This window comes from Myotis lucifugus, unplaced genomic scaffold (assembly GCF_000147115.1).
Source record: "Myotis lucifugus unplaced genomic scaffold, Myoluc2.0 scaffold_2, whole genome shotgun sequence".
NCBI classification, from domain to species: Eukaryota; Metazoa; Chordata; class Mammalia; order Chiroptera; family Vespertilionidae; genus Myotis; species Myotis lucifugus.
The window spans coordinates 4,080,062-4,092,800 of NW_005871050.1; the positions used below are offsets into that span (position 1 = coordinate 4,080,062).

The window sequence follows — 12,739 nt, forward strand, 5'->3', positions numbered from 1 at the left end:
GTTTCTTTGGTTATCTACAGTTAGCCAGTTTATGATCAACCAACTATCATAACACACTAGTATCAATGGTTAGCTTCACAGTAATTATTTAGTAAAAATGATGAACAAATTTTAAAATGTATGCTGGATATATTTTTGTTTAGTCAAGTATTTAATATTTATATACTTTATTTAGATTGAATATAATCTTGTGTACATCTATATTAAGGATAAATCCTTTTTCCATAGGATCAATTAAGTAAGTTACCTCAAAACAGCTAAACCAAAGTAGGAGGGAGCAGCTCATTATTTCATTTTGGAACAAGTAGTTGTTAAAAAGAAACAAAATGCTATTTCTGTTATTGGGGGAGTGAGATTTTGAACAAAATCTGTTCTATAGTCACTTATAGATTGCTTTTTATACATTTTAGACTATATACATATTGTTCATTTTTTATATTATTGGTTGTCGTGCATCTCTTTATTGGAATGAGAGTCAGTAAGTTCCCTAAACTAACTGTTTCACATGTTAATTTAAGTAGAGTCTGGTAATAAAAGCACACAAGGGATTATGAATGCTGAGGAGGCAACAAAAATTTTGTCAGCGAAACGACGCCTTGCTCGTGAACACAAAGAAAAAGAAGAAAAACTACAAAAACAAATGGAGCAAAGGTAGGTACAATATCATCCTTTCTGTGCTATAAATCTTGCCTGGGCCTAAAGTTTGAAAGTCAAAACTTATCAAGTTAGATGTATTATAAATTCTCAAAGAGTGATTGACTTTTTCTTCAACATGAATCAGAAATGACTGTGGGAAGCATGTCAAGCAGAGAGAGGACACTGATGTGTAGATGAATGGTATAGGCCTCTTTCGCCTTCATGTATCATGAACCTTGAAGGTGTGCTATGGAGATGCATAAAGAGACCAAAACTCATCCGGCCAGCATTGCTCAGTGGTTGAGCGGCAACCTATAACCTGGAGGTCACAGTTCAATTCCTGGTCAGGGTACATGCCCAGGTTTCGGGTTCAATACCCAGTGTGGGACTTGCAGGAGGCAGCTGATCAAGGATTCTCTCTCATTATTGGTGTTTCTATCTCTCACTCCCTCTCCCTTCCTTTCTAAATCAATAAAATACATTTTTTTAAAAAGAGAGACTAAAATTCATGTCAAGATCCCAGATCTCAGCAGTTTCTGTTGGCATCCATTTGTGTCAGCCCCTATCTTTTTTCAGAGGTCTTGCAACTTTAGAATTTGTAAACCTAGAAAGTATACTTTTTTTGTGTTTTATTAAGGGTGCTTTCCAGTGACTTTTGGGACATCTCAATTTCATTAGTCATTGCTGGAAGGATTTCCTGTGATCAGTAGATCTCATGTAAGTTGTGTGCATTCTAATTTGATCGAAAGGTTTCTTGATCCTCCATCTTAAGGACATTCCAGTTGGGGCCCTGAAATGTCACTGCCTGATTGGTTTTATGTATTAAGTGTTTTTTAATACAATCACATACTTTCCATATTTTGTACATGGCTTTGGGAGAAAGGAGAAGAGGATATTGTGAATAGCAAAAAACTATAATTTGAAGACTATTATTCATTCCCTCATGTAAACAAAGCTGATTTAGCTTTTTAAAAATTTTTTATTGATTTTAGAGAGTAAGGGAGAAGAAGAAAGGGAGAGATAGAAACATCAATGATGAGAGAATCACTCACCAGCTGCTTCTTGCACACATCCTACTAGGGATCAAGCCTGCAATCCGGGCATGTGCCCTGTCTGGGAATCAAACTGTGACCTGGTTCATAGGTCGACGCTCAACCACTGAAACACACTGGCGAGGCCAATATATGTATATATATACATATATATACATATACATACATATATATTTCAGAGAGGAAAGGAAAGGGAGAGAGAGATAGAAACATCAGTGGTGAGAGAGAATCATTGATCGGCTGCCTCCTGCACATCCCTCACTGGGGATCAACCAGCAACCCAGGCATGTGCCCTTGACCAGAATCGAACCCGGGACCCTTCAGTCCGCAGGCCGGTGCTCTATGCACTGAGCCAAACCAGCTAGGGCCCGATTTAGTTTTTTAAAATATTTTTTTTTGTTAATCTTTACCAGAAGATATCTTTTACATTGATTTTTAGAGAGAGTGGAAGGAAGGGGAAGAGACAGAGAGAGATAAACTTTGATATGAGAAAGATACACCAATTGGTTGCCTCCCGCATGTGCCCCAACCAGGGGCCAGGGATCGAGTCTGCAACCGAGGTACATGCCCTTGAATGGAATTGAACTCTGGACCTTTCAGTCCGCAGACCGATGCTCTATTCACTGAGCCAAACTGGCCAGGGCTTTTTAAAGATTTTTAATTGATTTTTTTTTTTTAGAGAGAGAGGGAGAGGAAGAAAGAGAGAGAAACATGGATGTGAGAGTAAAACATTGATTGGCTGTCTCTTGCACGTGCCCTACTGGGGATCTAGCCTCAAATCTGGGCATATGTCCTGACTTGGAATCCAAACAGGCAACGTTTTAGTACACAGATGATGCCCAACCAATTTAGCCAAACTTGCCAAGGCTGATTTAGCATTTTAAAAGCACTCAGTACTGGTCTTTGTTGATTGGGTTTTCTTCCTCTAGGCACCACCAGACCTTCCTCTAAATTATCCCAATCACATCTCCATGTGATATTGGGTATGAGCATGTATAAGTGGAGAGTCCCATGTATAAGAAGTGATATTCTCCCTTCTTTCCCCCTCTTCATGTTTTAAGATGCAAAGTAGCCTGTCACTTGATAGTTCTACTCCCAAAGGCTAGTTTTCTCCATTTTAAAAGGTTGAAATTGTGCATATCTTGTGGAGTAACAACACACAAAATGTAGTGAATCTGTTATAAATGTAAAGTGTACCTACCGCAAGCCGTGTATGTTAGAGACCAAGATAAATACTAAGAGTTATTTAAATATTTGTGTCATCAGGAAAGAGAAAGATGTGACGAAGAAAGTATTTGAAGGCCAAGAAAGATTCTCCAAATTTGACCATGGACAGCAACAAAAGGCAGTAAAAAAGAAAAAAGGACGTCAGCCTCGAGAAAGCCAGCGAGTGTTATTACAGGTCTGCACTTTATCAGGGGATGAGAACTAGGTTATAAAATTCAGATGAAACCCAAAGCAAAAACCTGCTTCTCCAAGGATGCCACCTTCTCTGGCTGCATTTTTACATTACAGTCTAGCTAACATCCCACATCGCTATAAGTCATTCTCAGCCACCCTTGGCAAAATCCAAGAATGTTTAACAAAAGCAGAAAGCAGCAAATTAAAGATTAACAGTCCTTTAGTTTGTCTACATAAACAATATTGCAGCTTGGTTTCAGGAATCCAAACCACTCACACAGATTAAACGTCCTATGTGAATTTTCCCAATCCTGCATTCTGTGGTGACACTCACAATTGCACTTCACATCCCCCCAACAGAAAAGATAAAAATTATGAATACCTCTAAAAGTTTAAAGTCCTCAAATTTACCAATAAGAATGCCTCACCCATGTAAATTCAAATTACCAGGTAAATAATTCCCCAAACTCAGCTCAGTTTCAATAACCTATTTTACATTCCACTTTTAGTGTATCATTCATCAAAATCAGTTAGATGTCACATAAATGATTATATGCATTTGCATTCCTGGAGAAGGTAGCTTTAAGAATCCTCTTACTGCTTTTGAGAAATGTAAGACATGATTCCTGTTGCTGTGTTAATGTTAATAGCTGCACAGTTACATACTTTGAAACTATAGTGGTTTAATAACCACTACTAATGATAGCCCTGAGGTCCTGGAGGGGAGTAACACATGTCTTCTAAATCTTCAAGATAATAGCCTAGTTTTGTACATTTTAGCTAATGCTTTAAAAACAGCCATTCCATATATGTTATAGGTACTCTCAATCAAAAGATTACGTTATTTTAGCTGGATAACATTTAACTTTTTAAACTAGTGTTTTCTGGTGTAATTCAGATATATTGAGGTGAAACATTTTTATATAACTTTCCTAGAAAGGGGACGCCGAAATAAAAGCTAAGGAGGAGGCCGACAAATTCAAGAAGGAGCAGGAAAAAATTATGTTGCAGAATTTACAAGAAAGATTAGAAAGAAAAAAGGTAATCTCTCTCTCTCTCTCTCTCTCTCCCTCCCTCTCTCTCTCTCTCTGTCTTTGTTTTGAGGGTTGGATTCTTTGTTTAGAAAACAATGTTGGGCACATGATATGAAAATCATTGTTTTTCCATTCTACTCTTTTCTTCCTTAGCCAAGGATCTGACCTCTCCTACCTACAAGGGTCTCCTTTTATTGACCACACCCATCCCTCATTGACCAGTGGTGGCCATTACAGCAAACCTCTGGGAACAAAGCTCCTTTAAACAAAATTATTCAGGTCATGGTATGGGTTGGTGGAAATAAGGTTTTCTTCTACCTGGGCTAGAAAGTGCAGGTCTCTGAGAGGCCAAGGTGCAGGCTTTTTGTATAGCAGGAGCTCATTTTGTGTAACTCATGTGCCTCATCTGGGAGCAAGGAAGGGCTCCAGTCCTGGCTGAGGTGTTGCAAGCCTCTGTCAGATCCATCACCTTGAGGAGGCCAGAGAGCTGCATCTCTCCTCACTTACAGGGAAAGAAGTGTATACAGGGAAAAAATTATTAGCTCTCCTATGTGTGTTCTCTTTCTAGTAACAAAAGCTCTGACAGTGTCGCATCTTTGGGGTACATTCTTGTCATTAACATCGGCCTCAGTCAGGGTCTGTTCATATTACAATTGTGTTTAAAAGTTCTGATTGGTTTGCAGTAGTATGTGCTTAGTCTAAGTAATGCATTTCAAAGTCTGCAAAATTAGGAGTGAGGAATCATTTGGATTTCTGTGTTACCAAAACAAGTACAGTTATCACCACTCAAGGCCACTGAGACCAGGACTGGAGGAAGGAATCAACTGCCACCCAATGTCTTGTGTTGGTTACGTGTGTGGCTTTGGAGCAGTCACTGATGGTATCCACTTCTGGAAAATGGGAGTAATCACCACTGTTTTGCATTTAATCTGTTTTCATGTTTGAAATTTTATTTTCCTTTAAATAGAGAATTGAGGAAATTATGAAGCGGACAAGAAAGACAGATTCGGACACCTCAAAGGTAGTCTCCATGCTCCTACTGGCAGTATATACAAATTCCTGCTGCTTTACATTCTTTTTTTAATGTTTTTTTTATTGATTTATGAGAGAGGAAGGGAGATGGAGAGAGATAGAAACATCAATGATGAGGAAGAATCATTGATCGTCTGCCTCCTGCATGCCCCCTACTGGGGATTGAGCCTGCAACCCAGGCATGTTCCCTGAGCGGGAATCGAACCATGAACTCCTGGTTCATAGGTTGATGCTCAATGCGCCACATTGGTAGAGCTCACATTCTTTTTAAGTTTTGCCATTTTGGTGGTAATGAAATAAAGCATCACATTGCATTTTTCTTGATATTAAAACAATTGAGCATATTTCTTAGATCTTTAGTTATCTTCCATGGTTTTTTTTTCTTGTGTGAAAATGCTTATTTAGGTCTTTTGCCCAGAACTTTTGGGCTAATTTGTCTTTTTCTTACTAATTTATAGTTCTGTAAATGTTCTAGATTCTACTTCTTTCCTGGTTATATGTATTACAGATAACTTCTCCCACTTTATGGCTGTCTTTTCTTAATGTCTTCATTTTTACATTGTTGAATTTATCAATATTTTTTGATGACTAATGGGTTTACATATGCTTATTGGCCATTTGGATATTTGGTTTTGTGAAGTGCCTTTTTTTATTGATATTGAGAGAGAGGAGGGGAGAGAGAGAGAGAGAGAGAGAGAGAGAGAGAGAGAGAGAGAGAGAGAGATGAGAGATAAACATTGATCCACTGCTCCCCGTACCCGCCCTAATCAGGAATCTAACCTGAGACTCTTTGGTGTATGGAAGAAGTGCCTTTTCAAGTTCTTTGCCCGTGTTTTTATTGAGTTGCCTGCCTTTTTATTGTAAGAGTTTTTTACTGACTTTAGTTATGAGCCCTTTGAATATAATGTATTGCAGATATCAGCCCCCATGGTGTAGTTTACTTCGCACTCTCATAATGTCCTGTGATCGACAGAAGTTAATTTGAACGAACTCAAATTTAACAGTTTCTTCCTGTATGATTAATGCTTTGGGGGTCTCTCTCAAGTATTTGCCTACCTCAGTGTCCTTTTTGATGGATCACATGCATTCAAGGCCTTTTCCTTCCAGATTCTATACTGTTTACCCTCTGTGCTATAAAAGTAATGTTTTGTCAACTGACCAGTTGATATAATTATGAAAGCTTAGAATAGAAATATCATTTCTGAAAAGTTCTGGGGGTCACCATCTCAAAGATCATTTAGCCCATTTGTCTGAGAATTTTACCTCCAGCAGCAGCCAAGAACTTTTTTTAGCTACTCCCCAGTTGCCCCCACCTTGGCTTAGTTCGGACTCAGAGCAGGATGAGACCGCATGCTAACCCAGAGCTCTTGGCTGTTGGCTCTCACTCAAGGAAGTCTTTCATTCTTGAGTGTCCTCCCCTAACTTAAAGACAAAACTAGGGCCATCTGTCCTATTTCCTGTAGATTCTCGGGACCAAAGAGTTTAGATTTTTTAAATCTTTACTTTGAAATGATGAAAATTAACCATCAATCCAGCCTTGAAATCTGTCTTCTTTGAAATAACTATGTCAGGATGATTGGATATTTAGATATAACCATAATTTTCTTTTTTCATCATAGGATGCACAAACATCCAGCAGTGACACATACGAGGAGCATGAGGCAGATGATGAGGATGAGCCAGAAAGTGATGATTTACATTCTTCTGATGACTTGCATCCATCAGGTTTGGTTGCCTTTTGAGTTGTTATTTTTTTAGTATTTTTATTGATTTCAGAGAGGAAGGGAGAAGGAAAGAGTGATAGAAGCATCAATGATGAGAGAGAATCATTGATCAGCTGCCTCCTGCATACCTCACACTGGGGATCAAGCACACAACCCAGCCATGTGCCCTGACCAGGAATCAAACTGTGACCTCCTGGTTCATAGGTTGACGCTCAATCACTGAGCCACAATGGTTGGGCAGTTGTTGTTGTTGTTTTTGTATATGTTTTTATTGATTTTAGAGGGGGGGGGAAGGAAGAGGGAGAGAGAGAGAGAAACATGGATGAAAGAGAAACATCAATTGGCTGTATCCTGCACGTCCCCTGCTGGGTATCAAGCCCACAACCCGGGCATGACCTCCTTGTTCATGGGTGGCCGCTCAACCACTGAGCCGCACCGCTGGGCACCTTTTGAGTTTTGTTAGTCACTATTTAAGAGGTAAATTGCATTGGTTCATCCAAGACTGCTCTGCTTCTGAGCTGTTTGGCTAAGGGCAAGTTACTTAATCTCTCTGTGTGCTCAGTTTTCCTGTCTGAAAAAGGAGAAGCTATTGTCCTTCTAGGGTGAGCATGAGATTACAATGAGATAATCCGTGTAATGCTAAGAGACTAGTGCCTGACACATAGTAAATTCTCAATAAATATTAGCTCCTGCTGCAGTGTCTGTTGTTATTTTATAGGTTGTGCTAAAAGACTGTAGATGGCAGCTCTTTCTCAGCTGAATATGAGTTTTACTAACATTTCATAGCTCAGGGCCTCCTCCGGCATCTATGATTGACCACAGGTGGAATACTACTTTCTAAGTCATTGCGAAAAATTAAAATCATGTCATGATTATGAGTGCCCTCTAAAATGTATTATTGCTTCCCTTATGAGTAGGAACCACTTTATGGCAACAGTAATTGGCATCTGAGAAAACACTGTTTGTCCACCCTTTTTCCCAGAAGTCAGGCCCTCTACTAGGTACAGGGATACAGAGATGAAGAGCAGGGCCCTTAGCCTTGAGGAACCATAGCTGATGGGAGGCAGACATATGAGCAAATAATGATTCTGCCACAAGCTGGTTGCATTAAAAGAAGTTTGGCAAAATGCATGAGAACATAGCAGTAGGAGCAAGGTAGGTATAGGGTCTGCCTTAGGGCATTGGAAAGGGTAGGAGGTGGCATTGGAAGTGAGACTGAAATAAAAGGTGGAGGCAGAATTGGGTAGGTGGGTAATCAGAAGGAGGGGTAAGAAGCATGGTTAAGTCCTATCCTCTGGCCTGGCATTATTTCTTGCCAAAGGAGAAAGGGCAAGTTCCTTAAAGGTGGCCCCTTTGTGCTCTAAGGGCAGTGCTGGCAGGTGTGCTGGGCAGCAGCCTGGACCATGTTTGAGAAAAGTAGAGTAGTTTGGTGGCTGCTGGGCCTGCCTCTCCAGCGTACTCCCATGATTCTTCCTGCCATCAGACATGGTCGGTCCTTCCCCCAGCCTATCAACATCACAGCCTTTGTTCTTGTCTTTGTTGTTGAAGCTCTAGTTTTAATCTTATTCCTTTTTTTTCTAGCCTTTACAAATGGCATGAATTCATCCATAAAACTCAAGAAAAGTTCTAGAAATGTGAAGAGCACCCCCAGACTGCTGTCTTTAGAAGTCAGTTCTGACAAAGTCTGTACAAAGACAAGAGCATCTTTAAAAAATGACATAAAAAACGTCAGACAAAAAGTGAAAGACCCTTTGGCTCAGGCCAAGAGTATCAGGTTAGTCACTCAGCGAGCTTTTCAGAATAAACTTGGTGTTATTATGATTGACATTCTTAGAATGATACATGAGATTATTGACTGAGCTCTTAACTTGTACCAAGTGCTATTTTAAGCACTTGTCTTACAGAAACAAACTAATCCGCACAGCAGTCTTGTTAGGTAGTGTTAGCATTCCCGTCTTTACAGATCAGGAAACTGAGGCATGGAGAGATTATGGGTCTTATTTGCCCAACATCCCACTGTTCCAGGGCAGAGCCCAAATTCACACTCAGATACATCTGACTCCAAACTGTGATTTGTTCACACTGGTTAATGTTGTCTCATAAAATCAGGGAAGGGGTCATTGATTCAATGACTGCTGTATGCCAGTTATTTTACATAACCTATTTTAATTATCATTTCACTTCTGAGTTTGATATTAATGACCTCATTTTACATATGGGGAAACTGAGGGTCACAGATTAGGTCGGAAGAGTGGGAACAGAGTCTAGAAAGGAAGGATCTTTGGGCGATTACTTGGAAGACATTAACCTACAAGGCCCATGGAAACATTCTGCTAAGAGACAAAGTGATGGTTTGGAAAGAGCACTGGAGCTACAAAACCCATGTTAGTCCTCACTTCACCTTACTGGCCATGTCCTGGATCATCTTGAAGTAGGGACAGGGTTCCTGCAGCCTTCACACTTAACTGCTCCATTAGCATGCCCATGGAACCTAGGACTTTGAAGGACACAATTTGAAAACCAGAATGTTCTGCGATCTCCAGGGCCCCTTCCAGCCCTCCCATTTTATCATTCTGAAAGTTCATTTACTTCCAAGGTATTTCTTAAAAGTTTATTAAAATATAAAGTTGCTTTCAGGATGAAGCTCTGGCTTGGGGATAATCAAGATTCTAACCAAAACATCTCTTTCCAGGCTGTCCATCAAAAGAATGACCAATCAAGTAACAAAAACTGAAAAGATAGTTGAAACCAGCAACACCATGGTACCATCCGAAAGTTTACATTCAGTGTCACAGGAATGTCTGTGTGACCAGATACTAGATAGCACTCGCAAGATCGATCCACTCATTTCTAGTAACCTTCCTGATAGCCAAAAACACCATCTGAAAGGTTCCACAACATTCCACCAAAGTCCCCAGGCAAAAATAGAAAAATCTGATTCTGCTTGATCAGGTAAGGCTTTTTTTTTTTTTATCCCATCTTCATTTTGTTTCCAAGACCATTGACCTTGAGCAATCCTGCTTCCTGCTGTTGCAGGGCCACTTTGGCACCATGTAACTTGGGAGGTGAGGGAGAAGACAGTGGTGGATCTAAAAGTTACATTGATGCCGAAGACTCTTCCATCGAGTTAGTTTTTAGAGTAAATTAAATGACTTGATTCTAATTTAATGTCCTGCATTTCCTGCCAGATAATGCAAAGTAGGTTCTTTTCACACCGGCTCTTTTACAGATGATCATTTAGGGCAGAGTGTTTATGAGGGCTGTGGAATTTGCCTCTCAACCTGTGTTTCCAAAACCAAAAGACCTTCGTTTTTCTTTCCTTGAGAAGCTCTCTTTGAAGTTGAGAGGCAGCATGGGCTTGTTTGGGGGTTGGGGATGTTGAGAGCATTTATAAGAGTACCAGTGTGTCAGCAACTCCAAAGGGGCCGCTGAGGGTACCAGACCCACCCTGAAGGAAGAAAGGCCAGGGCCCAATTGCTGTGAGACCAGCACCTTCTCTACTAATTTTCTTTCTTTTCTTTTTCCCTCTGGTCAGACATGTAAACCTCATGCAGCCTAGAAGAGAATTTATCCTTCACTCTGGGTTTCAACTTCTAGGCCCATCTCCCCAAATTACTCCACCTCCGACTTGAACCAAGCAAAGAAAATAACTAACAAAAGGGAAAACAACAAAAAGTCATTTTAACAAGTCTCAGAAGATGCTCGCTCACTTATGTCATCTTGAAATCCACAAGAAAGGGTTCTTAGTAAAAAGTTGTTGTTTTCCTGTAAAAATTTCCATTGTATCTCATTGTATTTTCCTGCCAACACGTGTTTGAGTGTGCATTGAAGCTGTGTTTATAAACTAGTAACTCATATTTCTAAAAGAATCTCTACTGAAAGAATAATATTCTCTCAGTACATGTTGGAAATCTTAAAATAATGTTTGTTCTGTTTAACAAAAACTCCTGTTTGATCTTGTAGAGAACATAATAGGTTATGTGAAGGACTCAAGATTGCTCACAAGAGCTATGTTGGATTATTTTTAATATACCAATACCAAAGGTTGCAAAATAGAGTAAAACATATGTTATCATTATATATGTCTATTTTTAACCTTGCCAGCTAAGTACACAAGCAGTGATGCCCCCAAATGCTAGGAGTCCTAGAAGGTCTGATCTTGGAACAATTCGGATATTTTGTTCTCTTATCAGTATTTCCTTTTGGAGTACATAGTAGGGTTTATCTACAAAAGCATGTATTATTTTTATTGTGTACATAAAGCAGTATTTGGCTGTTGTCTGGTGGGATATGTTTAATTCCTCTAAATGTTTACTGTGTATATAATCTTTTTTTGTTTATACCCTCCAGTCCTGCCCTTCAGTATACACCCAGACTTGGGATATGGAACCAAAATTTGCTTGCCTTTCTCTAACCAGTGGCTGCAAGTGAGTACAGGAGCAGTGTTATTCTTTAGTCCTTGTGATAGAAAGGCACACATGCATGCACACACACAGGATGTATATTTGCTGAAATGCATTGAGTCCTGATTAAAAGTATTGACTAAAACTTGCCCTGGCCGGTGCTCAGTGGTTAGGGCATCAGCCCGAGCACCGGAGGGGTCGCAGATTCGATTCCCGGTCAAGGGCATATGCCTGGGTTGCAAGTTGGCACCCCATCCCTGGTCGGGGCACCTGCAGGAAGCAACCAGTTGATGTATCTCTCTCACATCAATGTTTCTCAATCTCTCCCTCCCTCTCTCAAGCAATGGAAAAAATATCCTCAGGTGAGGATTAAAAAAGAAACAACAAAAAACTATTGACTAAAACTTGAATGCAATTTAGTTGTCCTAATGCTAGTGAGTTTTCTGGCTTATCACAAATAGTTTGAAATAGGCCCATGTTTCTTTGTAGTCACCAGTCTTGGATTAGTAAAAGGAAGTAATTATTCTTTCTTGTTTCTTAGTTCTTTGCTATTCAGAGTACTATATCTTTTGTTACAGATTAGAGCTTGATGCCTTAGATTTTAAAACTATTTTCACATGCTAGTTCTTTTATATAGGAGGCAATCATCCTAACAATATTTCTGATATTTTTCCGCACGAATGTTACATATTGAAACACTCTGTTATACCTCCATATAAATGTGTGCTCTGTGAAATAAACTTTGCAGATAAAGTCAAGTTTTCTTCTCATTATAATAACACAAAATGTACTGGTGGAAGTATAGAGGTGACACCAGCTGTTAACCAAGCCATGAGCACAGGCAACCAACAAGTTCAGTAAGCAAATCCTCTGATGCTTCTCTCCAGCTAATCAGGGATTTGGCAGAGTTCCCCTTGTGGGACATCAAGATGTGAATTTCAAAACACTGGTCTTCCTGAACCTATTCCAATGCTTGTTACTCTTTCCTGTGTTACTCTATACTTGAAGCCAGTGATTAAAGTACCTTTCTTTTTACTATGGTGAAATTCACATAAGTCACTATTTAGTGGCATTTAGTACTTTCAGTGTTGTGCAGCCATCACCACCATCTAGTTCCAGAACATTTTCATCACCCTACAAAGAAACCCTAGACCCTTTACACAGTCATTCCCCATTCCTCCTAGTCCTTGTGAGTGTGCTCAGGCAGTGATTATACTGTTATATACCCATCTCTCCATGACATCACTTACTATGCGTGGTGAGACCAGTGTTCTGATCTGCCTATAAAGGTTGTTTGCAATCTTGAAACATGTTCTACTCCACTAGCTATTGTATTCTGTAAGGTAAGGTCCTGTTTATCCTCAGTCTTTGCGGTCTGGTGCTTATGAGAATGGTAGCAGCCATTCCCCACTTGGCATTCCATTCTGTTGGTCTTTCTGTTGGAGCTGTTGAATTAG

The 12,739-nt window shown here is 39.8% G+C and overlaps 1 protein-coding gene across 4 annotated transcripts in view; it reads left to right on the top strand.

Annotated features, from left to right (window-relative positions):
* Positions 1–12,035, top strand: part of MAP7D3 (MAP7 domain containing 3) — a 34,316-nt gene extending 22,281 nt beyond the window's left edge. For 3 of the 4 annotated variants that reach the window (XM_023757640.1, XM_023757662.1, XM_023757652.1), the window contains 8 exons: positions 519–651; positions 2,955–3,090; positions 4,026–4,130; positions 5,091–5,144; positions 6,775–6,880; positions 8,461–8,653; positions 9,572–9,831; positions 10,415–12,035. In XM_023757640.1, the coding sequence (XP_023613408.1) occupies positions 519–651; positions 2,955–3,090; positions 4,026–4,130; positions 5,091–5,144; positions 6,775–6,880; positions 8,461–8,653; positions 9,572–9,827 (983 nt within the window). In that variant the 3' untranslated portion in view covers positions 9,828–9,831; positions 10,415–12,035. The remainder of the gene's footprint in view (positions 1–518; positions 652–2,954; positions 3,091–4,025; positions 4,131–5,090; positions 5,145–6,774; positions 6,881–8,460; positions 8,654–9,571; positions 9,832–10,414) is intronic. The other variant, XM_023757645.1, reaches the window with a different exon arrangement.
* The last annotated feature ends 704 nt before the right edge of the window (positions 12,036–12,739 follow it).